The 27381-nt window shown below is 42.7% G+C and overlaps 1 protein-coding gene across 3 annotated transcripts in view; it reads right to left on the reverse strand.

The window, feature by feature from the left end:
* VWA2 (von Willebrand factor A domain containing 2) overlaps positions 1–27381 on the reverse strand; it is a 95975-nt gene that overhangs the window by 12873 nt on the left and 55721 nt on the right. For all 3 annotated transcript variants that reach the window (XM_073595852.1, XM_073595851.1, XM_073595849.1), the window contains 8 exons: positions 23053–23162; positions 17986–18180; positions 15563–15696; positions 13790–13922; positions 10863–10918; positions 9888–9995; positions 8002–8580; positions 1717–2268 (listed from right to left, as the gene is read on the reverse strand). In XM_073595852.1, the coding sequence (XP_073451953.1) occupies positions 1717–2268; positions 8002–8580; positions 9888–9995; positions 10863–10918; positions 13790–13922; positions 15563–15696; positions 17986–18180; positions 23053–23162 (1867 nt within the window). The remainder of the gene's footprint in view (positions 1–1716; positions 2269–8001; positions 8581–9887; positions 9996–10862; positions 10919–13789; positions 13923–15562; positions 15697–17985; positions 18181–23052; positions 23163–27381) is intronic.

Here is a 27381-nt window from a genome sequence, read left to right on the forward strand (position 1 = left end):
GCAAAATTTCAGTAAAAAAAAAAAACCCCACAATTTTAGGGAAAACGCAATAAACTACCCACATTTTTGGTAAAATATAAAAGCTGAGGTTGCACCGAGTAAATAGATACCCAACATATCATACCTTAATTCGATTTGACATGTCAAATTGGCGTCAATGGCACCATCCTAATCGGTGCAATGCTGCATTTGCGGCACCGCACCGATTTCAAAAAGTAGTTTCTGTACTACTTTTTGCGATTTTGGGGTGCGATTTCCATTGACATCTGTGCAAAAACCCACACAGATGTCTGCAAAATCGATGCTGAAATCAGGACTGACATGCGGGAGTGAAATCTTCATTCCTGCAGCTCAGTGTGAACCTGGGCTAAGTCTGTGTGCGCCCGTGAAATGGAAACAAACTTTAGTACCCTATATTTTCTATAGGCGACGCTTCAAAAGCCCCCTATAGGTCATCAGTTTAGTGTTACAAAGAAGGTCAGGTGCTAGAATTTTTGCTCTCACTCCAGCGCGCATGGCGATATGTAATATGTATCGCAAATCGACAGTTTCACGCGGCCACCCCCCACGTGCGTATATGGGAAGGTGGGAGCCTTTAAAAAAAAAATTTTAAAATGGGTTTATGTGTGTGGGTTTAAAGAGGGAGTCCCACAAAAATTTTTTTTAAAAGTCAGCACCTACAAATACTGCAGCTGCTGACTTTTAAAAAAAGGACACTCACCTGTCCCGGGGTCCAGCGATGTCGGCACCCGAGACCGAATCGTCCCTCGGTCGATGCTGCTGCCATTCTCTGTAAGGGAATCAGGAAGTGAAGCGCTGCGGCTTCATTTCCCGGTTACCTACTGCGCATGCGCGAGTCGCGCTGCGCTTCCTAACTGGTCCCCGCTGTCTCTGGGACCCGTGTGTGTCCCAGCAGACAGCGCGGTGGGGACGGGAAGAGGCATAGACTCCCGTGGGAGTCTATGCCGGAAGTGGGTGCAAATACCTGTCTTAGACAGGTATCTGCATTCCCCTCCCCCCTGAAAAGTGCCAAATGTGACACGGAGGGGGGGAGGGTTCCGAAAAGCGGAGGTTCAATTTTTGTGTGAACCTCCGCTTTAACTTTATTTTTTTGCAAAAAAAAATTTTTTTCCCCCCTTTTTTTTCCCTTATCAAATAGGAGACCAAAAAGTCCCCTATGTGATGATTTTTAGGCGACAGATTCTCTTTAATGAGACATTTACGGTCTAAAAAATACTGCCCGTCTCCTCTGAATGTTTTGCAATGCAAATCGCATTGAAAAACATTGCTTTCCGGCTAGGTTAGCTGGGGGCACAGAGGCTGACCCAAAAAGTGATGTCATAGATGTCGCTTTCTGGGTCACAGCAAGAAGGGCGGACGTGCTCTTATCCTTCCTCTCTACCTGCCGGCACCCGCCATGACGAACCCGGGGCTCGCAGGTTGGCAAGCAGAGCCCGGAAAACATGGCAGGGCGCTGGTACTGGGGGTGTGTGGAGGCAATTGGGCGGCAGTGCAGCGGCCCGAATACTTTCACCTGGCAGGCAGGAGTCTGCCTGTCAGTTTTACACACAATCCCGGTGGTTGCAGGACAGGAAGTGAAGGAAACTCTTTCAACTGGACTCAGTCAGCATAAATTAAAACTTACAGTGGTTCTAACCATTCTTTACCAAATACAAAATAAGTTTTGTCTGGAGATACACATTAAAGGCAATTCACCTTCACACACACGCTGTACGATGTCATCCTCATACTGGCTGAGCACATTGTAGTTCGGTATGTGAGTGAGGAATCTCTCTGATCCCACTATTCTCAGCAGTGCATTCCTCTGAATCCTCCCTATACCAATGACAAAGACAGAAATCCCATCTTCCCGCAACTTCTGTGCGGGAACCGCTGCATCTTCTGCTCCGCGCCCATCGCTCAGAACGATCACAGCCTTCTTTACTCCAGGCCGAGCGCCCTTCTGGATGGACATGACATCATTGTGGATATGTAGAAGAGCGTTTCCAGTGGATGGTGAACCTCCCAGATAAGGGGCCCGGTTGATGGCACTGATGAGGCCCGATACAGTTTCATGAGCATCCAGATTAAAGATGGTCCCAGGCTGGTTACTATATGTGACAAGTCCCACCTGGGTGATATCCCGGTTTATGTCAAACTGGAGGGAGACCATTGTTACAAAGTTTAGCAGACGATTAAAATTCTCTTGTCCAATACCAGAGGAGGCATCCAACATGAAGACCAAGTCCAGAGGTTGTGCCTGGCAACCTGGAAGAGACAACCAAGTGTTATTAGGTGGCTGCATGAATTTCTGTGTGTGGATTTAGTACAGCTGGCTATAAAGTTTACATCAAGCTTTAACCTTACTATGCCATATCTATTCAAAGACTAATATTCCAGGTAGACAATAAAATATTCATGTTGAATTAATTTATCTATTTCTTAAGAAATCTTAACACATGTTCAAATTAGTACAGGTATGGCACTCTGCCTTAATATTGCCTATTAATCCCCCGAAGAGCTGGACTGGGAGGGTCAGCACTGTAAGCTAAAGGCATTGGCCGTAATCAATAGCTCCCCAGAATGTAAATTACAAGGTCGGACCTACTCACCTCCCTGACATCAGTGAAAGCCCATGAAGCTTGTTCCGCGAGGCTGATCTGAGGTCTGAAGTGTATGGATTGAGCATAATCTTGAGGTCTGAACTGTATAGAATGGGGCTAATCTGAGGTCTGAAGTGTTTGGATTGGGGCTGATCTGAGGTCTTATGTATATGGATTGGCACTGATCTGAAGTATATGCTCTGTGGCTGATCTGAGGTCTGAAGTATATGGACTGTAGTTGATCTGAGACCTAAAGTGCTTGCACTGGGGCTGGTCTGAAGCCTGAAGAGCATACATGCAATACAGAAGCCCGTGTGCAGCTGAAATATTGTACAGGCCAGACCTACCACAATTAAGCCACCAGTTTACTTTTCTTTATATGTAACTATGAAAATGCTTTGTGTATGCACCAGAGTTTGCATGCCGCGTTTGCGTCTAGAAGCGTTTATTAAGATTACCTCATTTAAGACCCTCCCCAAGCTCAAAAAAGATTGTTAGTTAACTAGTTCAGCCATTTTGACCAGAGTGAGTAGCAGCAGCAAAGAGAGCAGTTGTCTACTTGTATTTGCCTCTATTTCTGTGCTTTTTTTTTCGCAATGGATCCAATAATGAGCATATGTGAGGAAATGTTCCTGACATTGCTCTTGATGAGGCTAGAACGACGTAGAAAGTTGTGGATTGACCACTTGCCACGTCACCTGCCACAAGTTGCAAATTGTCATTTGCCAAGTCACCTGCTACACGTTGCGGATTGTCCACTTGCCACGTCACCTGCCACAAGTTGCTTGTTCAAATCTAACAACATATGGGTCAAATTCAAATTATACTTCGGATAACAGCAATGCTAGTGGTGTATTGGATTGGATCAAGGGATAATGGGGTATATAAATGGTCTATGAATCATTGCAAGCTATTACAATTTTTTAAAATATTTTTTTAATGGTTTTTCATCATTTGCCATCATTTTTGAGATTTTTAATGTAAAAAAAATAGGGCACCTTTAAAAACGCTTATAAACGAAAACGCGGCTAAACGCCGGTACCGCGTTTGGCGTCTGAAACGTGGAAATCTTCGGCGTCTGAACCCATTTTTTTGCTTTCAAAGAAACGCTGTTAAAACGCAACTGCCTAAACACAGCAATAAACGAGAATGTGTATATGGTCACATAGGATAACATTGGATGAGTTCAAGGGAGGTTGAAAAAAGCGTCCAACTGCCTCTGAACGTGTGTTTAGCAGCGTCCCGTGTACATGGGGCCTTAATCCTGCTCCTTTGAATTTTCAGTCTCTGTGGTTAAAAACGAATGTACTTTTGACCGCACAAATGATTAGAAAAACAGGAACATGAAAATTCCTAAACGAAAAGTTTGAATAAAATTCTACTAGTGCAAGCTTGAGACTACAATGTGCTACCATTCACTGTCATGCCAGTTGTTGAATACTTGTGAACATGACACTAATATGGAAAAGGTTGCTGCCTTCTGCTACTCTGTATTGTATGGAGCCATCAGTCTAAATCTGGAAGCTCGCTCACAGTTTTTTCTTTTAGGTGGCAACAGAGTCACATTATGATTTGCTCTTCTCCTAGTTTCAAGAGCCAAAACAATTATAAATGTGAAGGACATTGACCAACGCAATTACACTACAAAGGAATTCCGTTTTGGTTGATTTGAAACTGAGAAATGCTCAACACAACGGGTGGCAGATTTCTATGCAGCATATACAGTAATTTCATGTGTGAACTTTTCTTTTCAATCGAAAGCTGACAGAGCCGCTGGCGCAATCCTGGCAGGTGTACAACCAGCATAAAACTCCAAAATGTCAATGGGAAATTCCATCACCAAAATCAACAATCAGAACACAAGTTTAAATACTTAACGACTGCAATTTGAAGACCAAAAGGAGCAATTCCCAATGTCTACTCTATATTGCAGCTGTGTACTATGAGAGCACAGATGTGCACGCCCTTAATTCTGTGACAGCGCTGTGATAAGACTAACGATTAGAAACCAATCAGTGTAGTTTCTGATCATGTGATCACCATAAAAGCCTATCAGGATAATCATTGGAAGTTTGTTTCAAATGTCTCCAGCCTGCAGAGGGCAGTGTGCCTCTATGTGGGCAAAGGGAAAATGTTAGAAATGAGTGTAAGAAAAAGACCCAAAAAAAAGCATATATAAAATTAACAAATATGTATTTTTTTCATATTTTGGTTCATTTGTCAGCCTATTAAAAAAATAGTGCTATACACACACCCCAAAAAAAGGTAAATCACAGTACACAGGGCATGTGTTATAGGTTCAGTCCTTCTGCCACTTCCCCTATGCATTTGGTTGCACTTGTTGACTGTCAAAATGATATTTGATGTATAAAACACACCACACCGCTGTGTGCTGTGTGGAATGTCGTCTGATACAAAGGTTAAAAACATCGTCCAGCCCTGGGATACTAAGTACCACTATTAGGCCAGCCATAGATGGATCGAATCTTGGACTGTTCAGCAGGGACTGGCTGAGATTCGATCCATCTATGGGCAGGCTGGTTGTAGCCAAGTCGATCCATTGACTGCCTGTTGGATTTTTGTATGCGATTACTGCTGGTGGCTGCAGCTGCTAGCAGTGATCATTGTGTTCTGCAGGTAGGCATGGCTCCCCGTCCACAGAACATAATAGTGCTGCGGCAGGTTTTTGGGGAATCGAGCGGGTTTCTCATCATCTCAGACCATCTTATCATTTATGGTCTGCTTTACTTTTTTATCTACTCTATTTCATTTATCTGCAGATCAAAGAGATGAGCTAACTTGACAATAAAAATAATTAAATAAAATGTCTTCCTATTTAGGCCCTCATTAACCCTTACTTTACCTTAATCATCCCCTAAATAACTCATTCTTTCCCTGCTCATTTTTATAACCATTGATATATAACGTTAAGGCTTTTTTCTTTATTTGTATGTTAATTTTTTAGTAGCACATTAAAAAAAAATGCAAATAAAATGGAAAAAAAAAAAAAAGCTTTTATTTAATTTAAAAATAGCTTTACAAGGCTCTCTACCTGAATCAGGATTATAGTGCCATTAAAAAAAAAAAAAGTTGTTTTTGTCCATAGACTGCATAAAGAGAATTATTTTTGCAAGACAATTTTACCAAAGAAAGCCTTGTTTGTGCTAAAAATATTGTTTATGTATTACTTTGATATCTTAAGGTTGAACTTAACCCTTTCACGACTAAGCCTATTTTTGAAATTTGGTGTTTACAAGTTAAAATCCGTATTTTTTGCTAGAAAATTACTTAGAACCCCCAAACATTATATATATCTTTTTTAGCAGAGAATCTAGAGAATAAAATGGAGATTGCTGCAATATTTTATATCACACGGTATTTGTGCAGCAGTATTTTGAACGCAAATTTTTGGGAAAAGAGACACTTTCATGAAAAATCCAAACAGTAAAGTTACCCCATTTTCTTTCTATAATGTGAAAGATGATGTTACGCCGAGTAAATAGATACCAAACATGTCACGCTTTATAATTGCACGCACTCGTGGAATGGCGACAAACTACGGTACCTAAGAATTTCCATAGGCGACGCTTAAATTTTTTTTACAGTTACCAGGTTGGAGTTACAGAGGAGGTCTAGTGCTAGAATTATTGCTCTCGCTATGATCGCGGCGATACCTCACATGTGTGATTTGAACACCGTTTACATATGCAGGCGCGACTTCCGTATGCGTTTTATTTTGCTTCGCGAGCTCGTGGGGACGCTTTAAAAAATTTTTTTTTTCTTATTTTATTTAATTATATATAAATTGTGTTTAAAAAAAAATTTTTTTTTTTGATGACTTTTATTGCTGTCACAAGGAATGTTAACATCCCTTGTGACAGTAATATGTGGTGACAGGTACTCTTTATGAAGGGATCGGGGGTCTAAAAGACCCCTGATCCCTCCTTTGCACTTCAAAGTATTCAGATCGCCGAAAATGGAGATTCTGAACACTGTGTATTTTTTTTAAAACCGGCGCCATTAGCAGCCGAGGAAACAGGAAGTGACGTCATGACGTCGCTTCTGTGTTTACGATTAGGAGGATGGAACAAAGCCACTCACAGCTTCGTTCCAGCCCGCCCCCAGCCGCCGGAGGCAGCCGATTGGTCACCGGGCCTCCCGATCGAACGGGAGGCCCGGTAAGAGCGGCGGGAGGGGGGACGTCCCCTCCCGCTCCTCCGGTATAACAGCCGAGTGGCTTTCAGCCGCATCGGTTGTTATATTCGGATAGCGGATTGCCCGCTCTAAACAACGGTTCCCGGGATGAGGCCTGCAGCAGCCTGCATCATCCCAGTATAACCCCGGAAAGCCGAGTACGCACATCTGCATACGCTCGGCGGGAAGGGGTTTTAAGCCAAACTGTTTTCCTTTTGGATACAGTAAGGGAGGGTTATAACACATCAGATTGGGACCATCCGTGTCCCATTGCCGAGAGATTCCTTCACTTCCTGGCAAAATAGCCAAAACAGAAAAATTAAGAGAATTAATTGGGGACCCCCAGGTCACCAGAACTAGTGTCCCCATCGGAGGATTTCCCCTCTATTACTTTTCTAAGGACAACCCAAAATTTGGGATTTTGGTTACTTCCACTTTTAATGATAATGGTAAACAGAACAAATAGAGAGGGTGATTCTCCCTACTGGGTACACATACAGCAATAAAAACTGACAGGTGTTCCAATTCCCCTCCATCCAAAACGAAAAAAAGTTTTGCCTTTAGTTAGTTATTCTTTAACAAAAGGTCAGAATGAAACAAATGAATACATTTTGTTGTTTCATTATAATTTATTTCAGATTAATTGAAATTCGTTACCCTTCACATCCTGGCAAAATAGCCAAAACATAAATGAGAGGCAATTCCTTTAAAGTGAAGGGAATACCTTGTTGTCACCTTGGTCACCAGAACTAGTGTCCCCATCAGAAGATTTCCCCTCTAATTCCGGTGCTGGTGACAACCCCAAATTTTTAATTTTCTTTCCCTTTTGGTGATAACAGTAAACAAGACAAACAGTGAAGGTGAATGTCTGTAACTGAAACAGCAATAAAAACTGACAGGTCTTTTAATCCATCTAATCTACTTTTAGTTCCACTTTAAGTAATGACAACGTTATCTCAAAAAAATAAATAAAAAGGCCCAGTAAAAAAAAAAAAAAAAAAAATATTCACAATATTTGTGAGAGCTGAACTGATTACAAGTAATGTAGGAAGACAAGCTGGTTATATAATTAACTGATGGCTACTGAAGCTGCTATATTTGTCCCAGTGCATCTTGGCTTTAATTACCTTTGGTTACAATGAAAAAAAATTTAAAAATAAAAATGATAGATATATACTGTAGCTATACAATTCAATTTTCTAACCTTGAGAGTCGATGCTGCAGATCCTCTTCTGCAGTTGAGGAAGCTGGTTGAACAGTTTCTGAGGACTATCGTATGATATCAGATTGTGTGGATTTGCCACAATTTCAGCCATCTCTTCTTTACTCGTCTCACTGGGGACACCAATAAGGAAGACCTCATGGTCCCTGGCATATGAGGCCGGCTCTGCCACGGCGTCCTGTGACGTGGATCCAGTGAGCAGAACCACGACGCGAGGCAGGTCATCTCGGACATCAGAAAAGGCCGGCGTACTCTTAAATCCATGTTGTGTGACGTAACGTAGGGCTTTTCCTGTGTACAGCCCCCCACCCAAAAACTGCATGGAGTCCACCATCTTCAGCAGCTCTGCAATGTTCTCGTACTCATTGATCTTCACCACCATTTGCACGTCACTGCTGTACTGGGCCACGCCCACATTGACGGGAGATTCATCTGACAGCGAGGCTTGTATGAAGCGCTTGAGGAATGACTTGTGACGCATGAAGGTCTCCAGTGATGAAGAGGAAGAGCTGTCCAGCAGGAACAGGAGATCGATATTACACTCCAGACTCAACTTCGGAGCTGAAACAAAGACAGAACGAACATTAGAGGGAGAATAAAATTACACAGGGGGGCTACTTATTAAAAGGATGAAATTAATATTTCACCTTTTTCATGCATGGCAAAACAGAGTCTTCTTAGAACAGAAGGCATTCACATGTCTCACTCCATCACATATCCCGAAAATATATTTCTCCTCATCTATAGTGGACAGAGCCATGCAAATCATTGCTTTTAACCCCATCGGCTGAGTTACGCCCAGAAATGCAATTTTTTAGGACAAATACAGCCCAATATAACAGAGGAATTTACACCGTTCAGCCATAACATTATGACCACCCACCTAATGTTGAGTAGGTCCCCCTTTTTGTAGCCAAAACAGCCATGACCCCTCAGCGGCATGGACGCCATACCACTGAAGGTATGCTGTGATCTCTAGCACCAAGCCTTCAGAAGCAGATCATTGCCTCCACAGGTTTGCCTTCCCCCCATAACGCATCCTGTGCCATCTCCTACCCAGGTAAGCAATGCAAGCCCTCCCGGCCATCCACTTGCTGTAAAAGAAACCATGATTCATCAGGCCAGGCCACATTCTTCCATTGCTCTCTGGTCCAGGTTTGATGCTCACATGCCCATTGTAGGCACTTTTGACTGTGGACATGGATCCCTGACTGGTCTGCTGCTATAAAAAATCTGTGATGCACAGTGTGTGCTGACACATTTCTATCAGAAACCACCATGAACTTTTCAAGCAATTTGAGCTACAGTAGCTATTTTTTTTATTGGATTGGACTACACAGTCCAGACTTCCCACATGCATCATTGAGCCTTGGCCGCCCATGACCCTGTTGTAGGGTTCACCAATTTTCCTTCCTTGGGCCACTTTTGGTTGGTCCCGACCACCGCAGGCCGGGAACATCCCACAAGAGCTGCAGTTTTGGAGTTGCTCTGACGTCGTCCAGCCATTACAATTTGGCTCTTGTCAAAGTCGCTCAAGTCCTTACACTTGCCCATTTTTTCAACACATCATTTTCAGGGAAAACATGTTCACTTGCTGCCTAATATATCCCTCCAACCTGAACCTACCATTGTAATGAGATATTCACTTCACCTGTCAGTGGTCCTAATGTTGTGGCTTAGCGGTGTACACTGAATTGCATACAACTGTCTCAGCCTTGTATGTAATAGCAATTAGAAACACTACTTTTTAAGGTAAAGGGGAATTCTCTTGAATACAACTGCTGTGAGATGGGTAGGGAGGACAGGAAAGGGAACACACAAATCAAAATAAAGGGATATGAAAATAAAAAAATATAAAAATCTCTCACCACACTCTGCATCGCCTCCAAATCCAACAGGACAAATGCAGTGATACTTGTCTGCCCCCTCCGGGATACAGGTCCCTCCATTCTTACATGGCTGAGAGTCACACGGATCTGCAGGAAACAATTATCACATCTAGATAAGCCAGAAACGGCGCCAAACAGTAATAAGAACATTTTCAAAAGTTCTAATCATTCCCCACTCTTCTACAAATGTGCTTTTGTCCCTGCTGAAGAGATTTTCCATCACTTCCGCTCATGTTCATAAAGATTTTACTGGACTGCATTTTGCAGCATCTGTCATGTGTTTTTGTATAGGCACATGTGTTAGATGCATTTTACAGCATGTATACTGTTAGTGTATCTGTTAAAATGCATAAAAATGCACTATAAAGACACAGCAACATATTAGAAACGCTCAATTTTAAAGAAAGTGTGGACAGGGTCTAGCAGCTCAAAAGGACAATTCCAATCAGCACCGCATTAAAAAAAAAATCATAAGAGACAAACTTGAAACTTTGCAATAGTCATAGAAGTTAGTAGGCTCTCGTCTGCTGCTTCTCTCAAAGATTCAGAAAAATAAATGGCAGCTACCAATGTGGACTTTGGTTTTTAATTGTGCATACTTTAAAGCAATGGCGGCATTACCAGGGTCGCAAGAGTCGCACTTGTGACAGGGCCAAATCAGTAATTTGATAAGTAACGAAGGAAGGATGAACATGACAGCTGCAAATCTTGCAGCTTTAAAAGTAAATAAAAAAAATAAAAACAACTAGCACTGACTGAGCCTGTCCTGAAAGAGATAAAATCATGACCAGTGAAGAGAAGAATTTTGCTTGTACACTCCATGGAATATAGGCAGAAGGGTGTCAATTACAGTAGGTGGTATTATGGAACCCTGTGTCCCAATTGTTACATCAAAAGACAACTAGCTAAAGTAGAGCCAAAGTAAAAACACCCTTTAAATTTAGCAGACACTACCTGGACACGTGGTACGGTGGCACTCCGATTGATGCTTTGTGAAGTATCGCTTCCAGCTGTGGTACAAAGACAGAAATTACACACACTTTATAGCCTTGGACATGGACCACCACCCTCACATCATCATCCCAGACAGAATACCCCCTACAGGGGAGAAGGGAAGGGGGGCAAAGAATGATTTGATATTACAATGCTCCCATAGACTGAAAGGCCTCTAAAACATTTTAGAGAAAAGGCAAAAGACATGGAAGATGAAGAGCACCACACTAGAAAAAAATGAGTGTCCAAATATGCTTATTTAAAATAAGAAAACAACAGACTAACGCATTTTGGTAATTTGAAACGTCCTCCTTCACCAAGGATCAAATGTCAGCGTATAAGATATATTGGCAGCAACCAACTGCTGAAGTCTTGTTTCTGTTATTTCCTGAAAACATTATGATTTAAATACCAACTACTGAACTTGAGGTCTAGGATTTCTTATCCTCATTGGGAATTTAAACGCAAACCCATAGGCTAAATGAGAGAAATCTATCAATTTCCCCAATCCATGCTAAGCAGCGTGGATGGAGGAATCTCCTCTGATGGCTATTGTATTCTGACAGCCGCCACTCACAGTTATCAGAATACCCAAATCATGACAGCCGAATGGATGCAGCCGCTGTTAGGCAGACAACTTTCTGCCCGGCAACTTCGATTTACAGAAAGAAGGATGTCAGACAGGAGGGTGCTGACAGGGCCCCTATCGGCTCAAATTTAGGCTGGTTCATCAGGAACCAGAAAAAAATTTGCTTCGTGTATGGCTAGCTTAAAGCAGTAGTAGTAGTAGCAGCTTTTGAGCTATGAGTAAGCACTTGGCATAACTGTGAAACGCGTTAGCTGATTGCCTGTACATTCTGTCCACGGTGTCCTGTACATGGTATGATCCTGATTTTACAATAAAGAAACTTTTGGATAATATCTTCCTGGTGTGCGGCTGTCCGGATTTTCTCGTTTACTCACAGCATGAATCAGCATTAGCCAGCACCTGGGGCTCCTCATTTCTGGAGAGAAACATCCACTTTATACCTGGTTTGGATCCACACTGGTGAGGGGAAAACACTTGTGCTGCATCTTCTAAACAGTGTTTAGGAGATATTTACTGTACCAATAGGTAAGCCTTATTATAGGCTTACCTATAGGTAAATATCAACCAAGGGGGTTTACTCCCACTTTAACTCTTGTAGCATGCATCTGTCTCTAAGGCTACTTTCACACTGAGGCCCTTTACAGGCACTATAGCGATAAAGTGCTCTTACACTGGAGCGGTGAGCTGGCAGGACGCTAAAAGTCCTGCAAGCCGCATATTTGAGGCGCTTTAGGAGCGGTGTATACACTGCTCCTAAAGAAATAAAAAAATAAAAAAAACTGCTCCTAAAGCAACCCTGCCCATTGAAATCAATGGGTAGCGCTGGCAAAGCGCTGTTGCAGCAGCGCTTTGAACCCTTTTTCAGCTGCTAGTGGGGGGTTAAAAGCGCCCCGCTAGTGGCCGAAAAGCCCCGCTAAAACGTCAGTAAAAGCGCCACTAAAAATAGCGGCGCTTTACCGCTACCCTTATCCATGCATCCAGCCCCTAATCTACATGTGGGGCGCAGGGCGCATGGATGTCATTTTTTTTTTTTTTTTAAGCCGACAGGAGAAGCGATCCCATTAGCCTGGGAGGAGGGGGGAGGGGGGCTCGGCCACCTGGATGCCAAGGAGATGCAGGGGAAGCCCGAATGACCGACCCACCAGCCGCTACTGGATCCATCCATAGCTGGGAATGGCAGCCCAAAGATAGCTCACCGCACACAACACGATGATTGGTGACAGCACCAATGTCACAATTTGCAGGCCATATAATTGAAAAGATTACACATTTTATGTGCACAGAATAAGGACATTAGTGTGCCAAGAAGTAGGTGGCACAGAACACGTAGTTATATATGGCAATGATGTATAACACAATCTGTAAAACAACAATAAATAATATGTAAATTGTTATTCGTTAAAAAAAGAATGATTCTATAACATAGAATATATATATATATATATATATATATATATATATATATATATATATATATATTTTTTTTTTTTTTAAAGTGTTTAGTAACTAATTGAATTATGTATTTTTTGTGTGTGTTGATAGCATAAGTAGTGTGGCATTTGTAATAATAGCAGGTAATGGGTGCTTGTGGATAAAAACAATCGGTGCGGCTATGATTAAAGCTGAATAATGCTCTTGCTATAGAGTAGGCCATTTATATACCCCCCAAAGACTGACTGGAATATTCCAAGGACGTTCCTAAGCGAGGCCTAGCTGTTACTGCTCACCTCCACCATCACAGGAGTAAGCTTTTTCTCCATGTCCCATTCAGCACCTCACTTTAGTTAGCCTTAAAAACAGCAGAGCAGACACTCCAAACCTACCTGAGTTAGCCTGCTGGGAAGCTGTCAGAGCTGACAGCCCATCATAGGCAGCGGAGGTATTAGCTGTTCTACAGCATGACCCTTGCATACACAGGGCTGCAGCTCAGGAAATGCCTAGGTCACCTATGATTGGCTGTCGGCTTTGACAGCTTCCCAGCGAGAGACCTCAGGCAGGTTCAAACTTGTTTCTGAGCTCATCCCCAAGTATAAACTATGGTCACTGCAGGAAAATAATGTGGCACCATTTGCAACAATTTTGAACACAATTTTCCTGTTGCAATTTTTCACTTTGCATCACCGATCGTTTATCAGACACAATGACTATTGTAACATGGCAGTGGTAGGCAGTGACCGAGTATTTATTGGGTGCAGGTCTACCTGCTCTGGTTTTTACCACATACAACCCAAGCCAGTTTTACAGAAGGTGAAATCTCTAGTCTGTGAATGAAAAGGATAAATAGAAGTAAGAGACAAACCTGTAGAAGGGACAGTGTCCAGCAAACACATGGCTGGGCGTAGCCGAGCCTCTCCAGCACACGTAGTTCCCAGTAAGTTCTTTCACCGTCTCCAGAGTCCGCCGCTCACATGAGTAAGACTGTACACTGCACCCTGAGGAACATTACACACCAGAAGTACCAATCAGTACACCAATATAAAGATATTCTAAATAACACCCATACAAGATCTCTTAAAACTGAACTCAGGGATAGGCAACTATTGTCCGAATACAAGAGGCGTGTATTCTTCCTTAAATCTTGGTGTTCTTTGTGCATTTCCTTCCAGATCTGTCCAGTAATTCAGTGTGAGACTTTTCCTGTAATAAAGACCGCTCACTGCTGCGCTCTCTCCTTGTGCAGGGTGACTGGTCTTGTCTCCGCCCCCTCCTGTAGTTTTCTGCAGGCAGTCATTAGTGGGTGGAGCTACTGGGTCCCTCCCACAGCTCTGCTCAGGCTATGTACAGCACAGTCATGACGTCATTGCCACTTTTATCAGGTAATATCTGGGTGTGTAAAGGCATTTGGTGTGCACAAAGAGGTTTTCTACTCCTAGTCCACATATTATCTACTGACTTCTAGTGCACACCATGACCCCAAGTGCACCAGTGTCATGTTGTAAGTCCTAGTGCACCGTTAGGACATCTGTTTCAACAAGCAGTCCCTGATATGCTTCTGCATTTCTCAGTAAATACAGCCCCCTGTCCCTGACAAAAATGTATTCTGAAAAAGGTTAGTTGTAAATGCATACATTTTTTTAAATTCAGTGATTAAAGTGGACTAAACACCATGTCTTAAGCCTCGTACACACGATCAATTTTTCGTCTGGGAATTGTGTGATGACAGACTGTTGGCCTAAAATCCGACCGTTAGTACGCTCCTTCAGACAATTGTAAACTTTCGGCCAGCAAATGTTGGATAGCAGGCTAGTACAAACACGCATACTCAGAATCAATGCTTACCAAACACGACATTAGCAGAAGGTGCCCAAAGGGTGGCGCTCAAGAGCTGAAATTTCACGTAATACGTCACTACATTCGTGTTTGTTGGCCGACAATTGTGTGCCGTTAGTAGGCAAGTCAAGTTCACAGCACACGCCCTTCAGACAAAAGTCTGACGCTCTGTTGGCCAACACTCGGATCGTGTGTACGAGGCTTTACAATGTACAGGTGGTCCCCGGGTTACAAACAGGATAGGGTTTGTAGGTTTGTTCTTAAGTTGAATCTGTAAGTCGGAACAGGTACATTTTTTAAGTGTAGCTCCAGCCCAAAAATGATTTTTAAGCTTTTTGGATAGCATAGGGAAGGGTTATCAGCCCTGTAACATTTGTTTTACTGTCTGTGCCCATGATCAGAAGATTTAACCTCACATTCTGTCCCAATGACAATTGGATTTTGAAAATTTTCGGTTGTTGTGGAAACAAGCCTTGGTAATAAAGCATCAGCAGAGGTACCTTTTTCCCATAATAACTCTTACAGGAGTGAATTTCCCTTCCTAGTAGAAGATTTCCTCTCACTTCCTGTTGTCTCCCTTCGTTTGTAAGTCGGATGTTTGTAACTAGGGGACCGCCTGTAGTGCTTTTATTTAGTCTCAACTCCAAAAGCAAAAACCTGACAAAGAATCCAACCCTCCCCCTACTTTGTCCACAGTAAAAAAATAAAATTTCCAATCTGCTCACAGTTTTCATAATTGGGTCCAATTCTGTTGTCTGGAAATCCATGGGTGTCAGACATAGAATTCTAAGGAGGAATTTACCTGCGGGAACTGCACTGCATGCCGACGAATTACTTAGAGAGCTGCACAAACCATTCATGGCATCATCCACGTGTTCAGCAAAGAATACATGTTCTTCCACTGCATTGCTGGCTAAGGAGTGAAGCTCTGCCCATCTGTGAGGGAAATGCAGGCGCAACTATAACAATCAGGATTAGCAAGGGGGGCTGGCTTAATTGATAATGGCAATATACTGTAATGCACAAGAAAAAGAAAGCCAGGAACAGATAAAGCAGGTTTGTCCTGCACTTGTGTACAGCAAGGCAGCAAAATAGTATAGTTCAGGAGAGATTTTTTACAGAGAGACCATGCCATAAAATTAACAAAACATCTGCTAATTCAAGCCCTCAATTAAACTCAGGTCAGTTCCTGAAAAGCAGGACACCCCTTAATGCGTTCCACAAAACAAACAGTACATGCATCTTTATAGTGTTCTTTTTAGCATGCAGCCTTTCACCCAGCAGCAGGCTCCCACCACAGAGAGCGCAAAAGGGAGGAAGCCCTGCACACCAGTTATCTCACATATAAAAATAAAAAGCCTGTGTACAGCTGAGACTAAGAGCCCTTTCACAATGGGGCAGTTTGCAGGCGCTATTGCGCTAATAATAGCGCCTGCAAACCGACCCGAAAGTGCCGCTGCTTTCATTCCAGTGTGAAAGCCCCGAGGGCTTTCACACTGGAGCGATGCGCTGGCAGGACGGTAAAAAAAGTCCTGCCAGCAGCATCTTCGGAGCGGTGAAGGAGCGGTGTGTATACCGCTCCTTTACCACTCCTGCCCATTGAAATCAATGGGACGGCGCGGCTATACCGCAGGCAAAGCGCCTCTGCAGAGGCGCTTTGCGGTGGTATTTAACCCTTTCTCGGCCGCTAGCGGGGGGTAAAACCGCCCCGCTTGCGGCCGCATACCGACGGTAAAACGCCGCTAATAATAGCGGCGTTTTACCGTCGACGCCGTCCCCGCCCCAGTGTGAAAGGGCTCTAATACTGGGTGAGGCTAACAGGTAAAATGTATCCCACCTTAAACTCTGCAAAAACCTTTGAGGGCCAAAAACAAAAAACAGGACTTAGCACACGTTTCACATCGGGCAGTTTTGTCATGCGATTTGACATGTGAAATAGCCGGCTATTGCCGGCAGCGGAACTGTCCGAATCTGTGTGATGCTGACTTTGCGGCGCCGCACTGATCTGTAGTTCCTGTACTGCTTTTGGTGACTTTGGGGGCGATTTGAATAGACATCTGTACATGAACTTGCATAGATGTCTGTCAAATCGCCCCCCGAAATCGGACTGCATTGCCGGTTTGAAATCGTGCGAGTTCAGATGAACTTGCACGATTTCAAACTCGCCCTCAATGTGAACCTTGGCTTAAAGCGGAGCTTCACCCATATATATTCGTTTTAACATGTTAATTCGTTACTTATGCCTTCATCCACCTTGGATGAAGGTGGATCCATTAGAATCTCAGAATCATAGCATAACGAATAGAAAAAAAATTTCAATTCATTATGTTATGATTTGGAAAATCTGATGGGTCCACCTCCATCCAACCCAAACACAATAAGTAGGAATCATCATCTTTTCACATTTATACCTTACTGTATTTATTGCAAAATGTTTCCATTTCATATGTAGTGCATTTTTTATAATAATGAAAAATGATAATGCAACATAAAAACGAAATAGATTCAAATAAATTGGGATCATTCCTTATGTTACATTTTTCTGGTGCTTTAAACATTAAACACTGTTTAATGTTTAATTACAAAACTATTTTTTTTTTCATTTTGGATAGCGTGAGGGAAGGTCATAACCCCTGTCAATCAATTTTTTTGCCATTTGTGTCCCATTGGGGATATTACCCTTCACTTTCTGTCCCACAGTTGAAACAGGAAGTGAGAGGAAATCCTTGCAAACCAAGGGAATTTCTTGGGGACCCCCAGGTCACCAGAACTAATGCTCCCATTGGAAGATTTCCCCTCTAGTACTTTTCTGGGGACAACCCAAAATTTGGGATTTTCTTTTACTTTCACTTTTAATGATAACGGTAAACAGGACAAATAGAGAGGGTGAATCTCCCTAACGGGGGGCCAGACAGCGATAAAAGCTGACAGGTGTTCTAATCCGTCTCCACTCTATCCTAAAGTTTTGCCTTTAGTTGTACTTTAACCAAAGGTCTGAATGAACCAAATTAACACGAATACATTTAGTTATTATAATTGATTTCGGATTCGTTGAAATTCGTTACTATTGTGATTCGGACACATACAAATCTCCAAATACCGAAATTTCGTTCAAATTTCGATTCATAAAGAAATTAAACACACATGTCTAGTGGGTAATCAATGTCACAAGTACAAAGTGACAACACAAGAACACATTTCTTCTTACATTTGTAACATCCTCACCTTGGAAACTTGACTCCAATAGCAAACACCTCAATTCCGCTCTCTTTTATCTGTGCTGCTGGACCACCAAGATTTCCCTGAGACTTGCCATCTGATAGGATAATGAGAATTTTTGGCACAGAAGAGTCACGTCCTCCAGGAAAGCCCTTACGAAGAATGTACTTCAGAGCAAGGCCAGTTTCGGTGCTGCCTCCTCTAGGAAGGGGATACAAGGAGAACAGAGAGAGAGAATCAAACATGAGGGAAGAGAGTGAGACAAAGTATTAATGACAATGGAACTCATCTGTAGTATTAGATGAGAGAAACTAAATGAGAGAAATTCGATTAGAGAGAAACTTAGCTGAACGAGGCTTTATGTTAAAAGCACCCCTGGACTTTAAGGTGTATATCAAGGTGAATGTGCCACTCGCCTCCTCCAGGATCCAGTGCTGGGTCTCCTCTCTGGTGTGAAGCTGCTGGCACTTTCAGGTTTCACCAATGTCATGAAAAATAAGGGGTCAGCTTACCCGAATAAAACCACAGTCAATCAGGAGATAGCTCTCCTGACTAGCGCGACTTTAAAATTGCAAAGCGGTACTAGGCAATCAAGAAACACACCATTATGTCTCAATTGAGCCCCACTGCTTCTGAAACCTTACCTGTCCTCTGTAACCTCTGCAAGTGTTGCTGTACTGTCCTCCTATGTCTCAGTGTCGCTACAATGTTTTGAGGGAACCCAATGTCACCAGTGAGACCTGAATGCCCCATAGGGTGCTGAGCAATACTTGGCCTCCACAGAGGACGTTCCTCTCTCCCTTTCCTGTCTATACCACTAATTTCAGGTATAAAAGTCTTGCCATCTTCAGAAGTTTTTTGAACACTCCGCTGTAGTGGGATGTATTAGAGATGGGGAAGAGACTGAGTATAGGACTGTGGTGGAGAACTTTGTCACATGGTGTGAGGATAACCATCTGTATCTAAATGTGACTAAGACAACGCTGATTGTGGATTTGAGAAGGAAGGTGCCGGTGACCCCCGTCTCTGTCCAGGGAGTGGGTGTGTATATAGTAGAGAAGGGTTTCTCAACTTGGGTTTTTCCTGAGGTTGCCAGGGGGGTTTCTTGAGCAATGAGCAATTTCTGCCTCTCAGATAAGTTCCCCTCGGACACCATTTATCTTTTTAGCCATTTATCAGGGGGTATTTTTTCCCAATGACCACAAATGTAAAGAGCATTCTTCCCACTGACCATGACGCTAATGTACCATGAGTTGTACATTTTAGCAGGGGTTCCCTGAGAACAGAAAGTTACTTCAAGGGTTCCTTTGTAATAAAAAGGTTGAGAAACGCTGTAGTACAGAATTAAATCTGGGGTGCACATTAATAATAAATTAGACTGGAATAAGAACATTAAAGTGCTCTATGGCCAAGGGCAAAGCTGCCTCAATTTTTTGAGGATGCGGAGGTCTTTTAACCTCTGCCGGACAATGCTGAAGATGTTTTAGGAGTCTGTTGTGGCCAGTGCTCTCCTGTATATGGTGGCATGCCGGGGAAGCAGGCTAAAGGTGGCCGATACCAATAGATTCATTAAATTTGCTTGCAAGGCCAGTTATGTGAATGCTGCCCAAGGCACATTCTATCTTGGCCAACACATCCCATCCACTCCACAATACGCTGGCCAGTCTGAAGAGTACCATCAGTGACAGACTGTTACAACCACGATGCGCCACAGGAAAAGATTTTTGACTGTGGCCATCAAATGACATAATTCTTCTCTGTGAGTGTTGAATGTGAGGATTTCATCTGGTTTGTGATACAGATTTTATGTAGTTTTACATTATGTTACTATTGGTTAATTATGTGTAATCATTTTTGGTGTAATGTTTAGAGTATTGGTGGTGCAATATTTGCATTTTGCAGTTACATTTTCTGGTATTTTTCATTCAGTATTATTCAATGTAGCGTTTTAGTAGGGTGGGATGGTTTATTACAGTATAGGGCTAATTTAGTTTTAATTTGTTTATTTTATTTATGGCTATTATATATATTAAATTGCTATTATCAGGAATTTTATTGTTATTGTGTCTTTTTTCCATCTGTTAGGATTTTTGTGCTTTCTTCATTAAATGTAACTATCGTAACACCTTCCCGCCTGGCCTATAGCAGATTGAAGGGCAGGCGGCAACTTTACTGTTCTGACTGGACGTCATATGACGTCCTGTAGATTGAGCCACTCTTGCATGCCCCCGGAGGCGCGCAGCGAGGCGATGGGTGGTGTAGTGTGTCCTTTGGACACACCGCATCTTCGATTACGGCAAAGAGCCTATGATGTAGGCTCTTTACCATGTGATCACAGTGTAAATAGGAAATGCCGGATATCAGCATTCCTCTCCTCATGCCGACAGCTCGTGAAGAGAGGGGAGCCGATAAGCACCTTTTCTCAGTGTAGACATTTGCACTGATGATCAGTACCCTAATTATTAGGGCAGACCCATCAGTGATGCCAATCTTATCAGTGCCCATCAGTGTCATCTTTCAGTGCACATCATTGTCGCCTATCATTGCCCATCAGTACTGCAAATAGTGCTTTCTCATCAGTGCACCTTACCAGTGCCGCCTCATCAGAGTGAGGCTCATCAGTGAAGGAGAAAAATTACTTAATTACAACATTTTCTAACAGAAACTAAGAAAATTTGTTAGCAAAAAATAAAAAACCCAGTACCCAGTGGTGATTAATTACCACCAAAAACACTGCACTCTGATTCGAGTGTACCTGGTGCCTTCAGCATGCCCTATGCAACCCTGTGTCTCCAGGTGCACCCCAGTACAGCCTGCATCACCTAGTGACTCCCAGTACATCCAATGACAGTAAGTGCACCCCTGTTCAAACTGTGACTCCAAGTGCATCCTAAAGCAGTCTCTGGGACCCTTCTCATTTGCCTGTTCCGCTACGCTCCACTATCAGTACCTGCTGCTGCCTCTCTACTCTCAGGTATGCTCCTGAAATGACCCCAACTATTCTTCTTGCTGTGGATCTAGACCCCTGTCCATAACCACAAAATATTTTTTAGTTTTAAATAGAGTATGGAAGGGTTAAATCCCTTACCAGGTTACTCTTTTTGCTGTCTGTGTCCTGCTGGGATTTTACTCTTTACTTCCTCTTTTGGAGACACAATAGGAATTGAGAGGAAATCTCTCCAAAGAAACAGAACAAAATTTTCCTCTAAGGGCTCATTTACACTTGGTTCGGCTTCAACACACATGAATGGCTAGTTTACACTTGCTTCAAAACAAGGCTTCGGACAGGCTTTGTTAAAGCTATCTGAACACTGTCACTAAGAGCCCTTTCACACTGGGGCGGTTTGCAGGCGCTATTGCGCTAATAATAGCGCCTGCAAACCGACCCGAAAGTGCCGCTGCTTTCATTCCAGTGTGAAAGCCCCGAGGGCTTTCACACTGGAGCGATGCGCTGGCAGGATGGTAAAAAAAGTCCTGCTAGCAGCATATTCGGAGCGGTGAAGGAGCGGAGTGTATACCGCTCCTGCCCATTGAAATCAATGGGACAGCGCGGCTATACCGCCGGCAAAGCGCCTCTGCAGAGGCGCTTTGCGGTGGTATTTAACCCTTTCTCGGCGCTAGCGGGGGGTAAAACCGCCCCGCTAGCGGCCGCATACCGACAGTAAAACGCCGCTAATAATAGCAGCGTTTTACCGCCGATGCCGCCCCAGTGTGAAAGGGCTCTATATAAAACGGTTAGCTTACAGTCCTGTTTAAACCTGCTTTTGCTTTGCTTCTCTTTAAAAATTATACCTCATGTAGCTTAACCACTTCAGCCCCAGAAGGATTTACCCCCTTCCTGACCAGAGCACTTTTTGTGATTCGGCACTGCATCGCTTCAGCTGACAATTGCACGGTCGTGCGACGCTGCACCCAAACAAAATTGACTTCTTTTTTTCCCTACAAATAGAGCTTTCTTTTGGTGGTATTTGATCACCTCTGCGTTTTTTTTTTTTTTTTTATTGCGCTATAAACAAAAAAAGAGCGACAATTTTGAAAAAAAAAAAAAGGAATATTTTTTACTTTTTGCTATAGTAAATATCCACAAAAAAATATATATACATATAAAAAAAAAAATTCTCTCTCAGTTTAGGCCAATATATATCCTCCTACATATTTTTGGTAAAAAATTAAATTAATTAATAAGCGTATATTGATTGATTTGCGCAAAAGTTATAGCGTCTACAAAATAGGGGATAGATTTATGGCATTTTTATTAATAATGGCGGCGATCTGCGACATTATGGTGGACACTTTTTACACTGTTTTGGAACCATTGTCATTTATACAGCGATCAGTGCTATAAAAATGCACTGATTACTGTATAAATGAAACTGGCAGGGAAGGGGTTAAATACTAGGGAGCGATCAAGGGGTTAAGTGTGTCCTAGGGAGTGATTATAACTGTGGGTGGGATTGTCTCACTAGAACATGACAGAAATCACTGCTCCCTTAGAGAGCTGTTATAGGTAAGTTGTCCCTACTGGAAGATTCCTCCTCACTTTTGCTCTGCAGACACCTCTAACATTTCTTCTCAGTGATAATGGTCACCAGTACAAAGAGACAACATTAAAAAAACAATATGTAGACTAACCCTACACCACCTACAACTGAAAAAAAAGCCTTTACACTTTGACTGCCATGTATGTGTGAGATTTTATGTGATAGTTCCTGTGTGGCTACAACTCCAATTCATACTGTCACATCTATGGACATCATAACAAATGTTATCAGACATTTTAGGCTGCAGTAGACTTACACCTTGTAGTTATTTTTCTTTTGAAATAGTCACAATTTGCGTGTCATAAAATAGACCCCCAAAAAACGTCCCATATTTTGTCACCTTAGTTTTAAAATATCTTTACTTCTGACCATCAAAATGATATGCATTTATTTTAAAAAGCTTTACATAAACCAACTGCTTATTTAAATCGTCTATCTTGTTACCACAGAAAACGTCAGACAAAATGAGGAATTTGTCATCTGTTATTTCAAAGTAGTCTGAATTATTATAAAAACGCTAAACATGACGCACTTGAGGACAATGGCCTTTATCTTCTCCTGAAGGTCTTCCTTAGTAAAGAATGAATCAAGGCGGAATTCTAGCTGTGGCGTGGCGCTGTACTGAATGACCCCCACTCTCACCTATACAGAAGAAAATAGTCAAAATGATTTATTAAAGCATCAGATCAGAGAGGGGATTTTGAACAGGTTAATCTACAGGAATAACATAACATTTTGCTGCTTTAAAAATTTGGAGAATGATACAGAAATCAGCATTCATCATAAAAATAATAACAAATCCAGAAGCTGGTGAACCTTCATTGAAGGGATGAAATGTGTCGGTGGATGGCCAAGAATATACTTTACTAAACAGGGGGAAAAAAATTCTGGGGATTGTAGAAGGATCTGATATTTCTACCCCCATAGCTTGATCTTCAAGGAACAAACCAGAACCATATCACCTTATAAATCAGAGACTATATAACCCTGATACTTTGCAACACTTATGACCTTAGTACCCTACAAATGTGATACTATAGAACCTCTAAACCTGATATTCTAGAACCATAAAACTTTAACTACTTGCCCACTAGGCACTTATACCCCCTTCCAGGCAAATTTTCAGCATTCAGTACGCTCCCATTTTTAAAAAGACAGTTACTCAGTCATGCAACACTGTACCCATATGCAATTTGTGTCCTTTTTTCGCACAAATAGAGCTTTCTTTTGGTGGTATTTAATCATCACTGGGGTTTTTTTTTGCGCTATAAACAATTAAAAAAAAAATTGAATTTTTCTTCGTTTTGGTGATAAAATTGTGCAAATTAATTATTTTTCTTTATAAATGATGTCCAAAAGTTATACTGCCACATATGTTTAGTAAAAATAACTCAAATAAGTACCAGTATATATGTTTTGGTCTTTGTGAAAGTTATAGAGTCTACAGACTATGGTGGCAATCATTGAAAATGTAACACACCTGATGTACTGACGGACTATCTCATTTCTGGAGACACTAAGCCAGGAAAGCACAAATACCCCCCAAATGACCCATTTTTGGAAAAAGACAGTCCAAGGTATTTAGTAAGAGGCAATGGCGGGTTTTTTTGAAGTCGTCATTTTCCCCCTCAATTCTTTGCAAAATTATTTTTTATTTTAATATTTTCCACAAAATTGTCATATTAACGGGTTATTTCTCACACACAGCATATGCATACTTGCAACTACATCTCAAAACACATTCTGCTACTCTTCTTGAGTATGGTGATAACACGTGTGAGACTTTTACACAGCGTGGCCACATACAGAGGCCCACCATGCAGGGAGCACCATTAGGCGTTCTAGGAGCATAAATTACTCATCTAATTTCCTGACTACCTCTTACACTTTTGAAGGCCCTGGAGCACCAGGACAATGGAAACGCCCAAAAAATTACTATTACTATTCTGGAAAGCAAATACCCCAACGTATATTCTATGAGGCATTACTAATCTTGTGAACGTGTCATTTTTTCCACAAGTTTTTGGAAAATGTGGAGAGAATATCAAAACTTTTTTTTTTTTACACAAAGTTGTCCATTTATAATATATTTCTAACACATAGCATGTAAATAGCAAAATTACACCCCAAAATACATTCTGTTACTCCTCTTGAGTATGGCGATAACACGTGTGAGACTTTTACACAGCCTGGCCACATACAGAGGCCGAATATACAAGGAGCACCGTCAGGTGTTCTAGGGACATAACATTACCTAGTACACTTTTTTGAGGCACTGTAGGGCACTGAAGTGGCATGGATGAGCACTGATGTGGCACGGATGAGGCATGGATGTGGCATGAATGACCACGGATGAGCACTGATGTGGCATGGATTGGCATCAAAGAGGCACAGATGAGGCACGAATGAATGAATGAGGCACATGTTAGCACTGCTGCGGTCTCCCTCCCCTCCTCGCATGCTGTACCTATCAGTTTGTACAGCGTGCGAAGAGAGAGCTGAATCGGACATGCGCCGGTTTGTTGAAAAGTGATTGCTCTGTCATTGGACGGAGCAATCCCGTGGTAAAGGGCCTCTGTCATTGGCCCATTACCCTGATCTGTGACGCGCCTGTTCCGGAGGACCTGACGGTCATGGCATTCCCAGGTGCGTGGGAAGCGCGATTCTGGGAGGATGACACTGTACGCCCTCCCAGAATAAGCCGACTGCGTTGTAGCCGTCATTCGTCTTTGGCCTGGTTGGCAAATGGTTGCATTTACTACATAACTCTGAGGCTGGGTTCACCCTGAAGCACCGAGCGGCACACAGCTGGGGTGCGGTGCGTCTTTGTTCACCGTTTCAGGTCCGATTTCAAGTCGAATTTTCAGCTGATTTTAGACCCAAAACGGACCAGATGACGCACAGGACTTCTGTGCAATTCCCTCTGGAGATGTGTGAACCAGCTCCATAGAGAGCTGGTCGCAATCTCCTGACATGCGAATTGGATGCGGGGAAACACGTCCTCCTCTTCTCGAGTCCCCAACTGGTGCTCCTGGCCCCTCAGCGGGACTCGGCTCCGCTCCCAAACTCCCTCGACACTGGAGATGATTGACAGGAGCTGCTATCGATCTACCCGGGGGGGGGGACACAAAGCCAGGAGAGCCGTAGCTCTCATGTAAACCGCGCGATCACGAAGGGGCTCCGGTAAGTATGAGGAAGTCTGTGATACAGAAGGTTTTTTACCTTCATGCATAGAAGGTCTTGAGGCTTTAGAACCACTTTAATCTTGATACTATGTGACCCTATAATATGCCAAAAATAAATAAAATAAAACTTCTCAACTTTGGGGTGGATTTACTAAAGGGAAATAGACTGTGCACTTTTCAAGTGCAGTTGCTCCAGACCATAGTATATGAAGGAAGCTCTGCTGACTTCCATATTCCAATCATGTGCAAAAATGCTGCTACTTTTTACTTTCCTTGCATGTGATTGGGTATTCTTTGCAAAGTGAAGCTTTACCTCATTTATTAAGCTCTGGAGCAACTGCACTTGCAAAGTGCCCAGTCTATTTAACTTTAGTAAATCAACCCCTACGTAAAAAATAGTAATAAACAACTCTGTTTTTCTATAATCCTAAACCTAATCCTAATAATTGTATTATGAAACTATGCAAAAACCTTCTGTGTGCACCCCCCCCCCCCCCCAATACTTATTTGAGCCTGATCCCGATCCAGTGATGTGCACAGAAACAGCAACTCTCTCCCTCCTCATTGGCTCAGACACCATCAGCTCCTGCTGCTGTCAATCACAGCCAGTGTGGAGGGAGAGGGGTGGGGCTGAGCCCTGCTCGGAGCGTCAATGGAGAAACAATAAAAAAGAAAAAAAAAAAAAGAAAAAACTATTATGCTATGCTATAAAGGCAACACAGACATTACCTAATTCAATCACTGAAAAACGAAGCTCAGCATTCTGTGAGTTTATGACAGATCCTCTTTGGTGTATTTGCTGTAGCGGAGTACATACAGACATTGCTCTCGGTGTAAACACAGATCAAGACCAGCAGAAGTAACTGGCAGCGCCTGTAAATCATGGCTTTATTTAATGCCCTACAGTAATTACAGGAATCCTTTTCCCATTCCTCAGAGAAGTGGCCTCTCAGACGCCTGATCTTCAGCACTTTGCTGGATTAACAGAGGAATTTTAATTCTCTGGGTAATGCTGCTGTACATGTCACACTGCAATCCTTCAACGTCAATATTACATCTACTGCTTAATAACAAGCTTGCTGCAAATGAGGGACCAAGGGGCGAGGTATCTAAAGAGAGTAACACTTTTCATGTATTATTCTATTGTGGATACTGATGGCATGTATTCATTCTATAAGACTCCAGTGCAGAGATTTCCCCCTAGTAGTCTGGGTCTCTGCACCTCCCACAATAGTGAGATTTCCTGCAGAAGTTTATCTGCCCCTCCCACAATCCTGCTATAGTTTGTGTCTCTGCCCCTCCCACCAGGTGTTATTCTCCTCCCCCCCGTAGATTGTGTTTCTGCTCCTCCCACTAAGGTGAGATTGCCTGCAGTATTTTGTGTCTGCCCCTCCCACAATGGTGATATCCCCCCCCACCCCCAGTAGTTTGTGTCCCTGCTCCTCCCACAATGGTGATATCTCTCCCCCCCCCCCAGTAGTTTGTGTCCCTTCTCCTCCCACAAAGGTGAGATTTCCCGCAGTATTTTGTGTCTGCCCCTCCCACAATGGTGATATCCTCTCCCCCCTTAGCAGTTTGTGTTTCTGTTCCTCCCACAAAGGTGATATTTCCTGCAGTAGTTTGTCTCTGCTCCTCCTACAATGGTGATATCCCCCCCCCAGTAGTTTGTGTTTCTG

The sequence above is a fragment of the Aquarana catesbeiana genome, linkage group LG08 (genome assembly GCF_042186555.1).
Source record: "Aquarana catesbeiana isolate 2022-GZ linkage group LG08, ASM4218655v1, whole genome shotgun sequence".
In the NCBI taxonomy this organism is placed as follows: Eukaryota; Metazoa; Chordata; class Amphibia; order Anura; family Ranidae; genus Aquarana; species Aquarana catesbeiana.